Raw genomic sequence first — 20190 nt, 5'->3', positions numbered from 1 at the left:
AAACTGAACCTCAAACTATAATGAAATCACAAAACTTACTACCAAGTAAGGCTTTCCCTGAGCAGCCTTTTGGCTTCTGTCTCTGACTTTTTAAAAAATTTATTTTATTTTATTTATTTATGTTTTTGAGGCAGAATCTTGCTTTGTCACTCAGGCTGGAGAGCAGTGGTGTGATCTCAGCTCACTTCAACCTCCACTTTCTGGGTTCAAGTGAGTCTCCTGTTTCAGCCTCCAGAGTAGCTGGGATTACAGGTGCACACCATCACGCCCAGCTTATTTTTGCATTTTTAGTAGAGACGGTGTTTCATCATGTTGGCCAGGCTGGTCTCGAATTCCTGACCTCAGGTGATCCTCCCACCTCGGCCTCCCAAAGTGCTGGGATTACAGGCATGAGCCACCAGGCCTGGCCACCAACTTCTTTTTGGACCTTTATTCTCCTACCTCAGCTTCCTGAGTAGTGAGGACTACAGGCATGCGCCACCGTGCCCGGTTAATTTTTGCAGGTTTTTTTTTTTTTTTTTTTGTAGAGACGGGATTTTGCCATCTTGGCCAGGCTAGTCTCGAACTCCTGACTTCAGGTGATCTACCTACCTTGGCCTCCCAAAGTGCCTGGCCAGCCTCTGACATTTCAAACCAGATTGCTCCAATGTCAAAGGCAAAATGAACTCCTCTGAATTTTCCCTTCTCTCCCTATCCCTGTTCACCCTAAGGTACCAGCACTAAAGAGCAGAAAACTGAAGCAAAAATGAGCAGAAGGAGTGGGTAGCTATTCTATACCCTGGAAAACTGCAACAGGTTATTTGTTTACTTAAGCAAGAAGCTATATTACATTTAATTGTATGCCAGGCATAGATCTAAGTGCTTTACAAAGAGAAACTAATTTAATCCTATTGTATAAGATTGATTCTACCATTACTATTCCTCTTTTACCTGTAACATGAGAGGCACAGAGGGGTTAAGTAAGCTGGCCAAGATCACACAGCTAAGATTTTCATATCATGACTTTAACTATAGTTCAATGTATTAAAGGTTCAAAAATTATTCATTTAATTTAAAATCTTCAGAAACTGATGACAAATTCATTATCATTTATTAAAAAATTCATAGTAGGTAATCCTCGCTGTCATTTAAAGGGTGACTTTCTTAGGGACCAGGCAGGATCCTTCGCAGGCCCAGTCTTCTTTAATGCTGTCTGCTCTATGAGGTAGGTATTACGATTCCTACCTTGTAGGTGGATAAACAGGAGAAGTGATTTGCACAAGAGCACACAGCTCAGCTGGTTGATGGGGGGTTCAGGATTCAGAATGGACTCCAAAGATGTTGCTATGTTTAGTCACAATGCCAACAGGACTCTAAGATTCACGAGCAAGAAGAGTGAAGTCAGAGTCCAAACTTGCAAGTCAGTCTGGCTCATGGCAGCTGGTCTAAATCAAAGTGCCTAGCCAGAATTCTCCAGCAGTGTGCCAAGTGACTGGAAGCTGGAGAGCCTCCTGGGGCCCTTTGGTGAACTTGGATTTTCTGGTGAGTGATCACTGCTGGAGCCTGGAAGAAGCCCCTCCATTGTTGTCATCTTTCTCTTGACCTCATGATTAGTTTCTGTCCCTTCTTAATTTCTGTCCTTCACTGACTTTTCTCTTCCTTGGACCTTTGAGCTGCAGGGAGCAGAGGTACAAGATTTGACGTCTCCCTTCCTCTCTCTAAGCATAACAATCCTTCAATCCTTTTGTAGGTTTTTCTCCTCCTAGTAACTATATAGTACATTATAAAGCTACAGGAACTCAGCTGGGCGTGGTGGCTCACGCCTGTAATCCCAGAACTTTGGGAGGCCGAGGCTGGCAGATCACTGAGGTCCAGAGTTCAAGACCAGCCTGGCCATCATGGTGAAACCCCATCTCTACTAAAAATACAAAAATTAGCCAGGTGTGGTGGTGCACGCCTGTAATCCCAGCTACTCAGGAGGCTGAGGCAGGAGAGCTGCTCGAACCCAGGAGGCAGAGGTTGCAATGAGCTGAGATTGTACCACTGCACTCCAGCCTGGAAGACAGAGCAAGATTCTGTCTTTAAATAAAAAAATAAATATGCTACAGGAACTGTTAACACCTTGCCCTAATGGTTTTTAGTAAAATAGGAGTGGACCTCAGCTTCATTGTTCCTTTGTCTTTTGCTGGTTTTCCTCTTAGTCTATAGGGGACCTAGAGTCTCCTGACTGCTACACTCTCCATAAGGAAGCCTCAGTCGTCAATTTCTATAGTTTCTCTGAAAATTTCAGAATGAATATTTTTTTGCCAAGTGTTTTCCTTCTCTTTTAATTGTGTGTGTGTGTGCATGCGTGCACATTTGAGAGGTTTCATCACAAAAATTAAATACAATTTTGGATAAAAGGAATGCTTACCCTTGATCCTATTCTACACATTTTATGTAATAAGTTCTAGCCATGGATCTTTTACCTCTAAAATAATATTTTCTTTTTTTTTCCTTCTGCATGTGTAAACTCCTTTTTCCCTGGGCCTACCCCCAACTCGCCATCTCCTTGTCTCCATCTGCCAGTTTTGATTTCTAGCCAACCATCAAATGTATGGTAACCACCAATTCAACTGGTAGGATCATACATTCATATATCACACACACACACACACACACACACATATGTTTTTTTGAGACAGGGTCTTGCTCTATCACCCAGCCTAGAGTCAGTGGTGCAATCATAGCTCACTGCAGCCTTGACCTCCCATACTCAAGCTATCTTCCGTTACTTAGCCTCCCAAGTAGCTGGTACTACAGGCATGCTCCACTACTCCCAGCTAATTTATTTTATTTCTGTAGAGACAGGGTCTTACTATGTTGCATAGGCTGGTTTCAAACTCCTGTGCTCAAGTGATGGTGTGAGCCACTGCACCCAGCCTGTTTTTTAAGAAGTCGGCCAGGCGCGGTGGCTCACGCCTGTAATCCCAGCACTTTGGGAGGCCGAGGCGGGTGGATCACAAGGTCAAGAGATCGAGACCATCCTGGTCAACATGGTGAAACCCTGTCTCTACTAAAAATACAAAAAATAAAAATTAGCTGGGCACGGTGGCACGTGCCTATAATCCCAGCTATTCAGGAGGCTGAGGCAGGAGAATTGCCTGAACCCAGGAGGCGGAGGTTGCGGTGAGCTGAGATCGTGCCATTGCACTCCAGCCTGGGTAACAAGAGCTAAACTCCGTCTCAAAAAAAAAAAAAAAAAAAAAAAAAAAAGAAGTCATTCTGCATTTAAAATATGCAGCTAGCTCCCGTTCCCTACAAGTGAGGAAATGTGAATCATTGTCTGGGTTATTCACTAGGAATGTCTCATTCTGGCCAGCATCTATCATTTACCTAGTTTATTGTTCCAGTCACTCATTCCAGGTTATTTACTGACTACTTATTATTTTCTAGTGCCTAGTGTGCTAGACACTCGGGTTATAAAATAAGTGATGCTGTCCTTTATGCACAAAATTGCTAATTCTATTCCTGACAATTTTATTAGTGACTTCTCTGACTGGGAAGTCACTGGTAGATATCAGTTGGCCCATTGCAAAATGAGGGGCTTGTATTAAGTGGTCTCATAATTTTAAAGCCTCTAAAATGAAGAAATGCAGGAGATATTGACTTCTTGTCTTAATCCAATCATGAAATTGCTCAGTGCCTTTTAGCACACTGTTCAGTCTCTAGCTTGTAGTCTCCTTCTCCTCTACAAAATAAATGACAGCTGAACGTGGTGGCTCATGCCTGTAATTCCAGCACTTTGAGAGGCTGAGGTTGATGGTTCACCTGAGGTCAGGAGTTCGAGACCAGCCTGGCCAACATGGTGAAACCCCATCTCTACTAAAAATACAAAATTAGCCAGATGTGGTGGCACACGCCTGTAATCCCAGCTACTCAAGAGGCTGAGGCAAGAGGATCACTTGAACTTGGGAAACGGAGGTTGCAGTGAGCTGAGATTACACCACTGCGCTCTAGCTTGGGCAAAAAGAGCAAAACTCCATCTCAAAAATTAATAATAATAAAAATAAATAAAATAAAATAAATGAAAGGTACTAGAGCAGGTTAGAAAAAGTGTTCAAGGAACTTTCTTTCTTTCTTTCTTTGTTTTGAGACAGGGTCACACTTTGTTGCCCAGGCTGGAGTACAGTGGTGATCACTGGTCACTGCAGCCTCCACCTCCCAGGCTCCTCCTCCCACTTCAGCCTCCCAAGTAGCTGGGACTACAGGTGCATGCCACCACACCTGGCTAATATTTTAAAAATATTTTTCATAGAGATAGAGTCTCACTATATTGCCCAGGTTGGTCTCAAGCCATCTTCTTGCCTTGGCCAAAGTGCTGGGATTATAGGCATGAGCCACTGCACCCAACCAAGGAACTCTGTCAGTAGATCTTTCTAGGATAAGTGGGTTCTGTGTTCAAGAAGTTCTCAGAAATGCTGGAGTCAACAGGTTTCTTTATTCCAGGATTTCTCAGAAACTTTACTGTGCCAATTTTGCTTCATGACTCTCCAAGTGGGAGACAGCAGATAATGTTTCCCAAATTTATTTGACATTGGAACCCTTTCCTCCAGAAGCAACTTTGCCATACTAATAATGCCTTTTAGAATACATTTGGGAAATGTCTTATACATGCCCTCTAAGACCCTTTTTTATTGCAGCAATTCTCTCTGTCCTTAGATCAACTTTATGTCATAGGTATCTGCTAGTTTATGTTCTAATATAACTCTGTGTGCACAGTACTATTTCCTTTTTCTCTTCAAGTTATGCTTCCATTGCTCTTGGAACTCAGGCTATAATCTCATCAATCCTGGATACGTGGCCTGCAAAAGCATACATCTCATTAGCACTTTGGATAATAACGTCCAGAACAAATGCACCGTCCATTTTGCAGAAAAGCATTCCATAGAGCGGCACAGAAGGAGTTCTTTGGAGGAAAGGGATGAGATAAACGAATATGAAGAACAACGGCATTAATAGGACAGATTTCTACCAAAACACAGGAAAATATATTTGACATTTCGACGACTATATAACATAGTCTTTTCTGTCACGGGACTGCTGTTCCCAACCAAGACTGTTAGGACTCAAAGTAACAGAGCTGAGTGGCTCCATGCAAAAGTCTGTGTTCAACATCTGTCATGCTGGAGATCATTAATGTTCAATTGCTTCCTATTGTCTTCATGTCATTCAACTTCATTTCATTGTCATTGCTTCAGCTGGGGATTAATCAACTATTTATGGGAAGACAGGACTTGGAGTCAGGGCGGTCATAATGGGGTTATAGTCTGAGTAATGGTGGGGAAAACAAGTCGTGGTTAAAAGACTCTGGATTTGTGAGAATTTGTTGATAATTTAATTAAATAAACGTATTTGAGAATAATGCTGACATGTCAATATGTCAAAAGGAGAAAGAGCATACTTGGTCTTCCTAAAAAATCCAGTAATGATTCTGGATTGAACCTATTTGGAGCTAGTTTCTTGCCCCTTGATTCCTCTTAAGAGTGAGAAATGAGCAGAGATGAAAGAATCAAATTAATGGTTTTTCCACATCAATCAGATCATCATTATCAATAGCAGAAATCATGCTTTGTTATTCCTGGGGGCAGTTGACATAACTGAAATGTTCAAGGATATAAACTATTTTCAAAAATTGTCCTTTAGGAACTGAAATGTTCAAGGATATAAACTATTTTCAAAAATTGTCCTTTAGGAACTATTTTTAAAAATGTCATCAATTATTTAGATGCTCTCATTTTGCACAAAAATCTGCATTATGATTAGTTTTGTTTGATTTAAATGTTAAATGATTAAATGATTAGTTATCCTAGTGCATTTCCCACAAACATTTATGAACCCGTGGCAGAGGAAATGAAGTATACTGAATTAATTTTCCTAAGTATATGATCAAGCAATCCAATTATATAATTAGAATAATATAAAGTTTTATATACACATTAATCTTTTGATATGTTATATTGTTTAATAGAAAACAGCCAAGCTATTTACACAGTAAAATTCCAGGTCTGCAAAAATATTAGAACCTGCTAATTAGTTCCAATTTACTTAATAACTACAATTAAAATGTCAGTTTATTAGATCAGCGTTATGCAAAATTATCACACTTCTCAACAAAGCTACATCTTCTTATACTACAGTTCCGATGTATCCCATAATGCCAAAACCGACATCTTCACACAGATGATTTCTAATAATACACAAATCTCGGTTAAGTTTTTGATATGCAAACTGCCCACTGATACGGCAAAAGATAGACCAAGCTCTGCCCCAACCCCCGACCTTGTTATTCTTTTGGGGACAGCCAGGCCACTCCAGATGGTGTGTTAGTGTTGGACATAGCTCTGGAGAAACTTCAACAGACTAAGGCTGTAATGTCAGGATTTTGCTGTGCGTCGCCCCCTCCCCCCCGCAGTTCCCAGGGTAGGAAGGTGCTGAGATAGAAGCCGAGGGACGCCCGCCCACCTGCCACCACCTGTTCCTTCCTTCAGCTCTCTGCTATAAATTCTCTTCCCTCCAAGATTCATCCCGCACTCTCCGACAGCTACTGCGCTAAAAGCGCTCCTTCCCTGAGCTTCGGGAAAGAGTTCATCTTCCTGCAAAGGAGTCTCAGGCTTTCCCAGAAGACTTGAAAGGCCTTCCTCGAACCAGCCACATCAAACTCTGCTGCAGAAGGTTTCCTTCTCTTTTTCAACTTCACCTTGAGAAAATGACTTTCTCTTGAGCCTCTCAATTTCCCCTAAATTTGGGCAAGTGAAGAGATATCAGCCTGGTCATCCAGTAGGACAGAAGGCCGAGTCCCGCACTCCCCCTCTGTAAACTATTTGATTGCTCGTGAGTTGCTTTGTTCATGACTTATTTGCTCAGAAGAGCCACGTAGGGAAGCGGCTCGAGAGACCAGCCCACGCGCAAGTCCTGAGCGGGCGTGCGTGCCAGGTCGACGCCTGGCTGCTCCGGACCAGGGATGAAGTCCTGCAAGCCCAGCGGGCCGCCGGCGGGAGCGCGCGTTGCACCCCCGTGCGCGGGCGGCGCCGAGTGCGCGGGCACGTGCGCCGGGGCCGGGCGGCTGGAGAGCGCGGCGCGCAGGCGCCTGGCGGCCAACGCGCGCGAGCGCCGGCGCATGCAGGGGCTCAACACGGCCTTCGACCGCTTACGCAGGGTGGTGCCCCAGTGGGGCCAGGATAAAAAGCTGTCCAAGTACGAGACCCTGCAGATGGCGCTGAGCTACATCATGGCTCTGACCCGGATCCTGGCCGAGGCCGAGCGATTCGGCTCGGAGCGGGACTGGGTGGGTCTCCACTGTGAGCACTTCGGCCGCGATCACTACCTCCCGTTCCCGGGCGCGAAGCTCTCGGGCGAGAGCGAGCTGTACGGCCAGAGACTCTTCGGCTTCCAGCCCGAGCCCTTCCAGATGGCCACCTAGGGCGCGCGCCTCCGCGAGGGTGGATGCCCGGGAGCGGCTCCGAGCCGCGGCCCTGCCCCAAGTAGCCCAGAAGCCTCCGGCAGCCCAGCATTCTAAGGATGCATTCTTCGAGGAAAATTAGTCAATTCTCAAATTACTTTATTCGCATCATCAGACCTATGGACGCAATCATTTAATTGCCGTTCTTTCCCCCTCCTCCTCTGTATTTTGTAGACTTTATTAATGGATCTTGTGAATGGGTTTGATTGCTGTGAAAATAATGCCCCCTTTCCCTTTTTCTGGGCTACTTTCTGTTCCAGTCCTCAGAGAAATAATCACTTTCTTAAATTTTTTAAGTTTGTCCTGTTCGGGTGAAGTTACAGTATCCATTACTTGTGTTTGCTCACAATAGAGCTACCTTCCTGTTGTGTAAATGCTTTTTTGCTTTAGTGCATAGTGTGTGCATGCATGAAGTAGAAAGAAACTTTTTTTTCGGGGTACAGTACATGAGTATGAGTGCTCTGTATTTTTTAAATCTGTGTACACATTATTAAAATATAGATTTTATAAAATATAAATAAAAACGTGGGTTTGTTTTTTCATGCCAAGTACCTGGCCAGTTAACTGGTGGCACTAAAGGACTCTTTGGAAGTGATGATATAGAATGCTTCCCTGAGCAAAGATGTGGAGTGTTTAAACCTAATCCGACCAATAAACGAATGTGCCGCTTTGTAATACTTCCTCAAAAAGCTGATGAGAGTACATGTGAGTAATTTGAACGTTTTCTGTCAACGTGGAAATATATTTTTGTTAATTTTTTAAAAGATTAAAGTGAAATATTTAGCTTTTAAGTAACTAGATACACAGTTCCTCAATATTTTATTATCCATATTAAGCAGATTACTAAGTCCTTACAAATACCCAAATATATGTAGTTATTCCTATATGTATACAGTAATGTGTATATACATATATATATACATGCATATGCAGGAATACACATATATATTTCTAAAACTAACAGAAATTAAAAACGTTGCCTTTGGAAGTGATTTCCTTTTAATCAGTACAAGTCAGACAATAAGGGCTTCACTACCATCAAGACCAATGAAAATGGGAGCAAAATAATAAACATGGTATTGGTTTGAATTACTTTTATTAATTTGCTTAGCCATTGGACGAATAAACCAAGCCCTTCATGTAAAGAATGACTTGGTGGTGAAGAGTGCTGCATGCAGTTGGGAGAATGTCTTACTCATAATTAGGAAAAGCAGGACTCTCAGTTATCTGTGCATTTGGAATTTGTCATATCACAAGTCAACAAAAACACCACCAATGACTCCCAAAACTCTTTTATTTTGGATTCCAAAGCCTAACCTTGGACACAGCTGTTTCTTCACAGTTTATCTACAAAGCCTTCATTACAATTTTTATTTTCTTAGTTATCCCTATCAAAATCGATTTGGTTTGTAATGAGGAAAAGTGTCTTCCCCAGCCCATACATATGTTTACACTTTAAAAATCACAAGTGGGACAGGCGCGGCAGCTCACGCCTGTTAATTCCAGTACTTTGGGAGGCCAAGGCGGGTGGATCATTTGAGGTTAGAAGTTCGAGACTAGCCTGACCAACATGATGAAACCCTATCTCTACCAAAAATACAAAATTAGCCAGGCATGGTGACACATTCCTGTAATCACAGCTACTTGGGAAGCTGAGGCAGGAGAATCACTTGAACCCGGGAGGTGGAGGTTGCATTGAGCTGAGATTCCGTCATTGCACCCCAGCCTGGGCAATCAGGGCAAAACTTGGTCTCAAAAAAAAAAAAAAAAAAAGAGCACAAGTTTATTTTCAGAAACCTCTTGGGAGTTTGAAACTGCATTTCCCTTTCCAAGTGGTATCTGCTAATAAGAAACAGGAGGGCTCAGGATTTTGCTTCCTGCAAATTTGATAGTAAACTGAAAATTTAGAAACTGCAAATTTGATAGTAAAATGTTTAACCTCTTGACTCCAACAACTCTTAAAAGATGCTATGTAATCTAGCAGACAAACAACACAACTTTAGAAGTGATGATGCCAGGACCCCTTTCTAGTCACAACTTGACTCTGCAGTACACACTTGGGTCAATGGCAAGATTCAAGGCATTTGCCTTACTTGCTATTTGGGCACAATAGTCTACTTACTCAGATCTCCTGAAAAGCTTCATTAATAACTTCAGTAAGTTTGTAGAGTTTGAGAATGAGCAAAATCGGTGTTTTGTTTATCAGAGAATGTCTCAAAAACATATTAAGCTCATTAGTCATTTTTCAGGTAATGGGTGTCACATCTCCCTCTTCGGACTGTAAATACCTTGTGAAAGAGTAGTGTGCTTTTCATTATATCTCCATGGCTTCTAGGATAGGACCTTGCACAGAAAAAAAATTATTTTTTTAATAGATATTTCATTCTTGGCTACGAATTTAACAACACTTTCTTAATGAAATAAAACAATTTAATTAAACTCATGGGATTCTAATCTCATACTTCTTCCCTAACCTCAGTCCTCCAAAAGAATGGGAGTCCATCTTTCAAATATTAAGCCTTTAGCTGTCTGCTTCTGTGTTTTGGAGATTTCTGGAAGCAACTTAGCTCTTACCAAATTTCTAAACTCTCCACCCTACTCAATGTACTATTTTTTTCCTGGAAGACATTTGAGGGAAAAGTAAATGAGTCTCAGTGATCAAATCCAATCTTTGATAAAACTCTTTAGACTGTATGTTGAGAGATCTATTATGGTTTATGAAGTAGGAGCTCAGATAAAACCAAGTATAAAATCTTTTTGCAGTCAAGATTCATGATATATAATAGAGGTTAGATTACCAAGCAACCTAAATCTTGCTATGGTATTTTATACTGTTCATCTTGGAAATTAATTTTCTTTCTAGTTTGACAAGGCATTAAAATTCAAAAATATATCTGTTTATCTGGGCTCTCTTTTTTCAACAAATCAACAAATATTATCAAGTACCTACACATACCCAGTTTTTTTTTTTTTTTTTTTTTTTGAGATGGAGTTTCGCTCTTGTTACCCAGGCTGGAGTGCAATGGCGCGATCTTGGCTCACCGCAACCTCCGCCTCCTGGGTTCAGGCAATTCTCCTGCCTCAGCCTCCTGAGTAGCTGGGATTACAGGCACGCACCACCATGCCCAGCTAATTTTTTGTATTTTTAATAGAGACGGGGTTTCACCACGTTGACCAGGATGGTCTCGATCTCTTGACCTCGTGATCCACCCGCCTCGGCCTCCCAAAGTGCTGGGATTACAGGCGTGAGCCACCGTGCCCGGCCCACATACCCAGTTTTATGTGACACCATGCTTGTCCTTGGCTAGACAACTAAAAGAGAACATACATGTATTAATCAATAAGCAGTCCTAAACAGAGTTTAGCTGAATCCTTCAATAGTGTAGTATCAGGGGTATGTGCTATAAGAGCTCCTAAGAGAGAGAAAAGGAACAGTTTTGTAAGCTCTTTATTGGTGGCTTAAGCTTTGAAACCACAGAAGAAAGTTTGAGGAACTACTACGAACAATGGGGAAAGCTTACAGATTGTGTGGTAATGAGGGATCCTGCAAGCAAAAGATCAAGAGGATTTGATCTTGTAACTTTCTCATCCACGTCTGAGGTTGATGCTGCCATGGCTGCAAGACCTCATTCAATTGATGGGAGAGTCGTTGAGCCAAAACGTGCTGTAGCAAGAGAGGAATCTGGAAAGCCAGGGGCTCATGTAACTGTGAAGAAGCTGTTTGTTGGTGGAATTACGGAAGATACTGAGGAACATCACCTTAGAGATTACTTTGAGGAATATGGAAAAGTTGATACCATTGAAATAATTACTGATAGGCAGTCTGGAAAGAAAAGAGGCTTTGGCTTTGTTACTTTTGATGACCATGATCCTGTGGATAAAATCGTGTTGCAGAAATACCATACCATCAATGGTCATAATGCAGAAGTAAGAAAGGCTTTGTCTAGGCAAGAAATGCAGGAAGTTCAAAGTTCTAGAAGTGGAAGAGGAGGCAACTTTTGCTTTGGGGATTCTCGTGGCGGCGGAGGAAATTTCGGACCAGGACCAGGAAGTAACTTTAGAGGAGGATCTGATGGATATGGCAGCGGACGTGGATTTGGGGATGGCTACAGTGGGTATGGAGGAGGACCCGGAGGTGGCAATTTTGGAGGTAGCCCTGGTTATGGAGGAGGAAGAGGAGGATATGGTGGTGGAGGACCTGGATATGGCAACCAGGGTGGGGGCTACGGAGGTGGTTATGACAACTATGGAGGAGGAAATTACGGAAGTGAAAATTACAATGATTTTGGAAATTATAACCAGCAACCTTCTAACTACGGTCCAATGAAGAGTGGGAACTTTGGTGGTAGCAGGAACATGGGGGGACCATATGGTGGAGGAAACTATGGTCCAGGAGGCAGTGGAGGAAGTGGGGGTTATGGTGGGAGGAGCCGATACTGAGCTTCTTCCTCTTTGCCGTGGGCTTCACTGTATAAGTAGGAGAGGGTGAGAGCCCAGAGGTAATAGAACAACTTCAGGTTATCGAAATAACAATGTTAAGGAAACTCTTATCTCAGTCATGCATAAATATGCAGTGATAGGGCAGAAGACACCAGAGCAGATGCAGAGAGCCATTTTGTGAATGGATTGGATTATTTAATAACATTACCTTACTGTGGAGGAAGGATTGTAAAAAAAAAAAAAAATGCCTTTGAGACAGTTTCTTAGCTTTTAATTGTTGTTTCTTTCTAGTGGTCTTTGGTAACAGTGTAGAAGCATTCCTTCTTTGATAATGTTAAATTTGTAAGTTTCAGGTGACATGTGAAACCTTTTTTAAGATTTTTCTCAAAGTTTTGAAAGCTATTAGCCAGGATCATGGTGTAATAAGACACAACGTTTTTCCTTTAAAAAAAATTTAAGTGCGTGTGTAGAGTTAAGAAGCTGTTGTACATTTATGATTTAATAAAATAATTCTAAAGAAAAAATAAATTAACCTTAGCTTATTGGTAATTTTTAAAAATATTTTCAAACTTTCTGACTCTTGTAAAAGCACATTGCTTAAAACACAAACACATTGTGCAGCTTGTGTTTGTAAAATAAATATTTTCTTTATATTCTTATTCTATAAAATTGTCTTACATTTAAATTTTCTTTTTAAACTTTTTGTTAAAAACTAAGACATTAAAACACACATTAACAGCCGGGCGTGATGGCTGACGCCTGTAATACCAGCACTTTAGGAGGCCAAGTTGGGCGGATCACCTGAGGTCAGGAGTTCAAGACCAGTCTGGCCAACATGGTGAAGTCTTGTCTGTACTAAAAATACAAAAATTGGCTGGGCATGGTGGTGCATGTCTGTAGTCCCAGCTACTTGGGAGGCTGAGGTAGGAGAATCGCTTGAACCTGGGAGGGAGGCGGAGGCTGTAGTGAGCTGAGGTTGTGCCATTGCACTCCAGCCTGGGCGACTGAGGAAGACTCTGTCTCAAAAAAAAAAAGAAAGAAAAAAGAAGAAGAAAAGAAAGGAAAAGAAAAGAAACACACATTAACCTGGGCCTCCACAGGGCCAGGGTCATCAATATCACTGTCTTCCTCCTCCACATTTTGTCCTACTGGAAGGTCTTCAGGGGTAGTATCAGGCCTGGAGCCATAACAATGCCTTCTTGAATACCACCTGAAGGACGTGCCTGAGGCTGTTTTATAGCTAACCATTCTTTTTTTTTTTTTTTTGAGATGGAGTTTCGCTGGTTACCCAGGCTGGAGTGCAATGGCGCGATCTCGGCTCACCGCAACCTCTGCCTCCCGGATTCAGGCAATTCTCCTGCCTCAGCCTCCTGAGTAGCTGGGATTACAGGCACGCGCCACCATGCCCAGCTAATTTTTGTATTTTTAGTAGAGACAGGGTTTCACCGTGTTGACCAGGATGGTCTCGATCTCTTTTTTTTTTTTTTTTTTTTTTTTTGAGGCGGAGTTTCGCTCTTGTTACCCAGGCAGGAGTGCAATGGCGCGATCTCGGCTCACTGCAACCTCCGCCTCCTGGGTTCAGGCAATTCTCCTGCCTCAGCCTCCTGAGTAGCTGGGATTACAGGCACGCGCCACCATGCCCAGCTAATTTTTTTGTATTAGTAGAGATGGGGTTTCACCATGTTGACCAGGATGGTCTCGATCTCTTGACCTTGTGATCCACCCGCCTCGGCCTCCCAAAGTGCTGGGATTACAGGCTTGAGCCACCGTGCCCGGCCTGGTCTCGATCTCTTGACCTCGTGATCCACCCGCCTCGGCCTCCCAAAGTGCTAGGATTACAGGCTTGAGCCACCGCGCCTGGCCACCATTCTTTTTATAAGTACAAGTACACTCTAAAATAAGATTAAAAGTATGGTATAATAGATACATAAACCAGTAATATAGTCGTTTATTTTCATTATCAAGTATTATGTACTGCACATAGTTGTATGTGCAATTGTTTGAATATGTATGAGTGGCAGAGCAGTTGGTTTGTTTATACTAGCATCACTAGAGACGTGTTGAGTAATGTGCTATGATGTCATGACTGTCCATTCTCACACTGCTATGAAGAAATACCCAAGACTGGGTAACTTATAAAGAAAAGAGGTTTAATTGATTCACGGTTCCACATGGCTGGGGAGGCCTCAAGAAATTTACAATCATGGCAGAAGGCACCTCTTCACAGGACAGCAGGAGAGAGAATGAGTGCCAGCAAGGGAAAAGCCAGACTCTTATAAAACCATCAGATCTTGTGAGACTCACTCATTATCACGAGAACAGTATGGGGGAAACTGCTCCCATGATTCAATTACCTCCACCTGGTGCCGCCCTTGACACATGGGGATTGTGGGAATTGCAATTCAAAGTGAGGTTTGGGAGGGGACACAGAGCCCAACCATATCTGTTACCTACAAAGTCATTAAGTGGTAGGTGTTTTTCAACTCTGTTATAAGCTTAAGAGACCATTGTCATGTAGGTGATTGACGAAAACATTGTTATGCAGCCAATTACTGTTCCGGAAAACAGGAACTTACTAAGCTATTTCATATACTAAATATACTGTTTAATTTAAAAATTTTCTGTATATTATGCTGTTTTAACATTTAAAAAACCTTTCTGGGCTGGGTATGGTGGCTAATTCCTGCAATCCCAGAACTTTGAGAGGCTGAGGCAGGAGGCTCATTTGAGCCCTGGAGTTTGAGACCAGCTAGGCAACATAGTGAGACCCTGTCTCTACAAAAAAATTTAGAAATTAGCTGGGCATGATGGCTTGCTCCTGTAATCTTAGCTACTTGGGAGGCTGAAGTGGGAGGATTGCTTGAGCCCGGGAATTTTTGAGGTTACGAGTACCACTGCACTCCAGCCTGGGTGAAAGAATGAGACTTTCTCTTAAAACTAACAACAAAACACTCTTCTGGCTGGGGAGAGACAGCCCCTCTTAAGGCTGGCCAATTTTTAAGGATAGAAAAGGGCTCAAAGGAACGTTTGCCTTTGGTATGCAGACTACCCAATCCAGAAATCTGGCCTGTACACACCAAGAGGTAATATTCACCTGCCTTAATTATCTCAGGGCCAGATAGTAGGCAGCTAGGGGCCTCTCCTTAGAGCCTGTCCAATTTATTTAAACAAACCAATTCTGCCCATCCTTGCCTTTCTCACAGAAACTCCAGTAAGGGCCGTGGCCTAGCCTCTCAACTTGCTCCAGTCCCTTCTGCCTCCTGACCGAAGCTGGTGCTTCCCCGTAGGGCTCTGCACAGCGCCACATGCCTCCTGTTTCTAGGATCTGTGAGTACAATAAAGTTTGTTTTCATGAGCCTCTCCTATGACTCTTCTCATGGACACACCTGACTGACCATAACACAACAGAACACAGAATACTAAGAGTGGGACCAAAAAAAAAAAAAAGAAAATGCAAAACAAACCCAACAATTAATTGAGAATAAATAAAATTTTATTTAATGCATAAAGAAACAGTCCATCACATCCTCTAAATTGCCTTTAAAAACATCCAGCTTATATTAAATTCTGATTCATAATTTTAATTTTAATTTTTCTAATTGCAAAGTTTCCAAACAAAACACAATCCCAACAAATCTTTAAGAAAGCACTACTAGGGAACAGCAACAGATGTCATGTAGATGACGTGCTTTACCAGACTACAGTACCATGTGCCTTCCGAGGAAGGACGCGATTTATGCACACAGACATTTTGGCTTAAATGATCACTGGTTTTCAGTTCCACAGAAGGTCTTCACATGCATGATGTGGAGGAACAGGGATAAAAGCCAAGATCTATTCATTGCTTTCTAGTAACAGAGGCGAAATATACAGTTTATGCAATGCACGCATTTCAAAATGGCCACTATAATGGCTTTTGCATTAAGATTTCAATAACCAAAAAAAAAGTACTCTAGAAAATAAGTTGACTTCAGCTTCCTGAGATGGAAGCATACCATTTTTGCAAGTCTTCTGGGGCCTGGTGTGTTTTCAAGTGGAAAGAACTCACTCAAGGAGAGAAAGAGGCCGGGCGCGGTGGCTCAAGCCTGTAATCCCAGCACTTTGGGAGGCCGAGGCGGGTGGATCACGAGGTCAAGAGATCGAGACCATCCTGGTCAACATGGTGAAACCCCGTCTCTACTAATACAAAAAATTAGCTGGGCATGGTGGCGCGTGCCTGTAATCCCAGCTACTCAGGAGGCTGAGGCAGGAGAATTGCCTGAACCCAGGAGGAGGAGATTGCGGTGAGCCGAGATCGCGCCATTGCGCTCCAGCCTGGGTAACAAGAGCGAAACTCCGTCTCAAAAAAAAAAAAAAAAAAAAAAAAAAAAAGGAGAGAAAGAAGAAGCGTTATGAGGTGTCACTTGATTTGGGTTGAATTAAGTTAGCTGTGGGTGCTCCACGACTCCTTACTTGAATTGTGTGTGTTTGTGTGGGTGTGGGTGTGGATGCACATGTACATCATTTGTCAGTCTTTATGTGAATCAACAGGATTAAATTCAGGCTTGATGTAGCTGAGACTGCAAAAACAGAGACCAAAGGATATGCTTATTTTTGAGGGTCCACGTATACCAGGTATTCTAAAGCTGATTCATTTCAACGTAAGGCCACTTGAGAGGCTGGCATGGGATGCTTCTTCATTAGGATTTGGAACAGTACTGTGGAGTTGTTCTGAACTACTTATTCTAGAAAGGAATGCAGAAATTCCTTTGCTATTTCTCTGCACGGTGGAGTCATCATTTCCACTAGCTTCAATCATAGACGCAGGAGTCAAAATTCCCCTAGGCTATTCTGCCTATGCTGAAGTAAATTTCCCTGGAATCTGCCTACAGAAAGCAGACAGGATAGTTCTTGAAATCCATTTGATTTTTTTTTTTTTTAGGTTTTCCATTTATTTCTTTGCTGCGTGCCATCTCAGAAGAAGAAATCCCATCATTGTGTACTACCCTTCTAAGGAAGGACAAAGTAGTGGGCAGGAAAGAAACGTGAACTTTTTAAACAAGTTAACTATTTACTTTGGAGAAAAATATTTTAAACATTAAAAACATTTAAAAAAATATGTATTTAAAAAACTGCTACCACTTTTTTTTGGGAGGTGTCTAAACTCTTCATAAATATTTATTTACTTATTTGTCCTACACCCCCATCCTCAGAAAACCTCAAGTACTTTGCTCATTTTACAGCTAAAGAAACAGAGACCCCAGAGTTATGAAAATATTAAAGAATCTATCTAAACTCAACTGAATGACTAAAATCCTCCTTAGAATTCACCTAAGAATTTATAAACTAAGAAACTTTCTTAATGCTATTAAATATTCTACAAATTTTTATCTGGACAGGGAGATAATGAGAAGAGAAGATTAAGTCAGGAAATTTAATGCTAATGGTTTTAAAAACTAAGTGAAAATCGTGAAAGAGGATAAAATGTCTCTGAAATCAAAATACTGGAACGTGTTTTACCAATATTGTGTTAAAATATAGTTGCATTCAAATTTTCTCACTTGAATTATTCTAGGATTTTTACTCTCCTTAAAACATGCAGTAAAACTTTTATACTGTATACACATACACATTCAGTCATCTTTTGGTAATGACGACTATAGTCAATACTAGTATATGGGCACTGGATTCTTACAATAGAAACTGTGAGGAAAGTATAGAAATCTGTCTCGTTTGCTGATAACTCATTGAATCTGTAGAAACATTGAATTTTTTGAAGTTTTGGAATATTGAGAAATTACTTTTACCATGCTAGCTATATAAAAATAATTTATGTTTCTTCTGAGTATGAAAACACCTCCTATTTTAACAAGACTATATTCATATGTCCATGAATTTCCAGTCCAAACTGGTCAAACTGTGCCTCCCCATCTTTAAATCTGCCCCCGCCTTTTTTTGAGATGGAGTTTCACTCTTGTTGCCGAGGCTGGAGTGGAACGGTGCGATCTCGGCTCACCGCAACCTCCACCTCCCTAAATCCCATTTTTTAAGGTGTTTTTCAGTTAAGAAGCATTTAAGAATGAAAACAAAAATCCAGTTATCTTTCTGTTGCTCTAGAGATATTTTCACCAGGTTATAACACATGTAGTAATTTATACAACTTAAATAAGAATCATTTTTTAAAATTACTTTTACATGTTGAATAAGGCCCAGAGTGGTGGCTCACGCCTGTAACCCCAGCACTTTGGGAGGCCAAGGTGGGCAGATCACCTGAGCTCAGGAGTTGGAGACCAGCCTGGCCAACATGGCAAAACCCTGTCTCTACCAAAAATACAAAAAATTAGCCAGGCGTGGGTGGCGTACACCTGTAATCCCAGCTACTTGGGAGACTGAGGTGGGAGGATGGCTTGAGGCAGGAGAATCACTTGAACACGGGAGCCAGAGGCTGCAGTGAGCTGAGATTGTGCCACTGCACTCCAGCCTGGGCAATACAGCAAGACTCTGTCTCAAAAAAAAAAAAAAGTCAAATACATTTGTACATTTAAAAATTTGGGGCCAGGCGTGGTGGCTCACTCCTGTAATCCCAGCACTTTGGGAGGCCGAGGCGGGCAGATCACGAGGTCAAGAGATCAAGACCATCCTGGCCAACATGGTGAAACCCCATCTCTACTAAAAAATACAAAAATTAGCTGGGCGTGGTGGCGTGTGCCTGTAGTCCTAGCTACTTGGGAGGCTGAGGCAGGAGCATTGCTTGAACCCGGGAGGCAGAGGTTGCAGTAAGCCAAGTTCGCACCACTGCACTCCAGCCTGGCGCCTGGTGACAGAGCAAGACTCTGTCCCAAAAAAAAAAAAAAAAAAAAAAAAAAAAATTGGGGAGGCTGAGACAGGAGAATCACTTGAACCTGGGAGGTGGAGCTTGCAGTGAGCTGAGATTGCGCCACTGCACTCCAGGCTGGGTGACAGAGCGAGACTCTGTCTCAAAAAAAAAAAAAAGAAAGGAAAAGAAAAGAAAAAAAAATTGGTTCAATTGCTTCTTGGCCTTTTAGCTAACTGAGATCAAGTGTAATATCTGCTCTTATCAGTTCTAAGAAATTTTTTAAAAATTGGTTCATTATTAAAAAGTAGTCTTTAAACCTGGAAACTATAACTAGTTTCTACATTTATTTCAGCCTTAAAATACTTATTGTCAAATAATGTTGAAATATTTTAATTTTTATTATTAGAGAAACAGTTTCTATTCACTTATATTTTAAAATCTCCCAGCGATTTGGTGTTTGTAGCAGCACAGTCATTTTCAATACTCAGCATTTACGGTACAATTCTCAGAGGATTGAAAAGTGTGCTCCTTCTCTTTCTTGCAAGTTCAAGGCTCTTTCTCTTTGGAATTTAAAGTGGCTATTATGTACATATTAACCAAAGGCAGCTTGTTTATGGTTCTATAATACCAAGCATGCTAACTAATATAATTAGACAGAAATAAGAGGCAAACATATTTTTAGCAAATATGCAATTTTTTTTTGCACTGCACAGATTTTTAAAAACATGATATTAGCAACTTTTTAGCATACCGATGACCATTGCATTGCCAAAGTTTAGAAGATGCTTGGCAATCTTCAAGCAATGCTTCACTAATGAACTTTCTGAAATATTGATCCACTTAAAACAAGACAAGGCTATTAGTGATTATAAGGGCTTTGACTCTATTGAAGTCTAAGTAACTATTCTTTTACTGATAAGGCATATTTATTTTCAGCTCAACCATTAGTGGAAATATTTTCAATGCAGGCTACCCAAGGACTCTGGAAAGGACCCTGTATAAAGGCTATTATGAGTAAATTTGCCTACATTTATGGTTTTCCTGGCAGTTTTGAGTTTACAACTGACTTAGAAATAGCTCATATGCAAATAAACTCAAGGTCCCAACTTGGAAGGTACTTTGGGAGCATGTGGAGGAGAAGCAAGAAAGGAAGAGGCTGTGATCAGCAGGAACACTTTGAGTTTCTGAGTCAGTTCCCTCGATTTTCCCTTACAGCTTGATTTTTAAAAAAACTCTGCCAGCAATTTTATCAAATAGAAGTTGATGGGTGTGAGAAAGCAATTGCTTTTAAAAATTCAGCACCTCTGTGAAGTTAAAAGACTCTTGAGCATTTAGAATTGATTCAACTGGACTGCTTTCTTCTGGATACCAAGCCAAGATGCATGGAACCAAGATGCATGGATACCAAGCCAAGATGTTAGGTCATTGTGGAGCATGAAGCACACTGGCAGGCCTTGGGGAAGGGATGAAATAG

The 20190-nt window shown here is 41.6% G+C and overlaps 2 protein-coding genes across 2 annotated transcripts; both read left to right on the top strand.

Annotated features, from left to right (window-relative positions):
- The first annotated feature begins 6982 nt into the window (after positions 1-6982).
- ATOH7 (atonal bHLH transcription factor 7) lies at positions 6983-7441 on the top strand. Its single transcript, XM_012451404.2, has one exon. It carries the CDS (start codon positions 6983-6985, stop codon positions 7439-7441), a length of 459 nt encoding a protein of 152 aa, XP_012306827.1.
- A 3490-nt stretch (positions 7442-10931) lies between these two features.
- On the top strand, positions 10932-12448 carry LOC105716688 (heterogeneous nuclear ribonucleoproteins A2/B1-like). The gene has a single exon (XM_064373678.1). It carries the CDS (start codon positions 11015-11017, stop codon positions 11918-11920), a length of 906 nt encoding a protein of 301 aa, XP_064229748.1. The 5' UTR covers positions 10932-11014; the 3' UTR covers positions 11921-12448.
- The last annotated feature ends 7742 nt before the right edge of the window (positions 12449-20190 follow it).

This window comes from Aotus nancymaae, unplaced genomic scaffold (genome assembly GCF_030222135.1).
Source record: "Aotus nancymaae isolate 86718 unplaced genomic scaffold, 86718_ANA_hifiasm-v0.15.2.pri h1tg000010l, whole genome shotgun sequence".
NCBI lineage: Eukaryota > Metazoa > Chordata > Mammalia > Primates > Aotidae > Aotus > Aotus nancymaae.
Note: the sequence above shows the minus strand (reverse complement) of the source record. Positions and strands in the feature narration are given on the sequence as shown.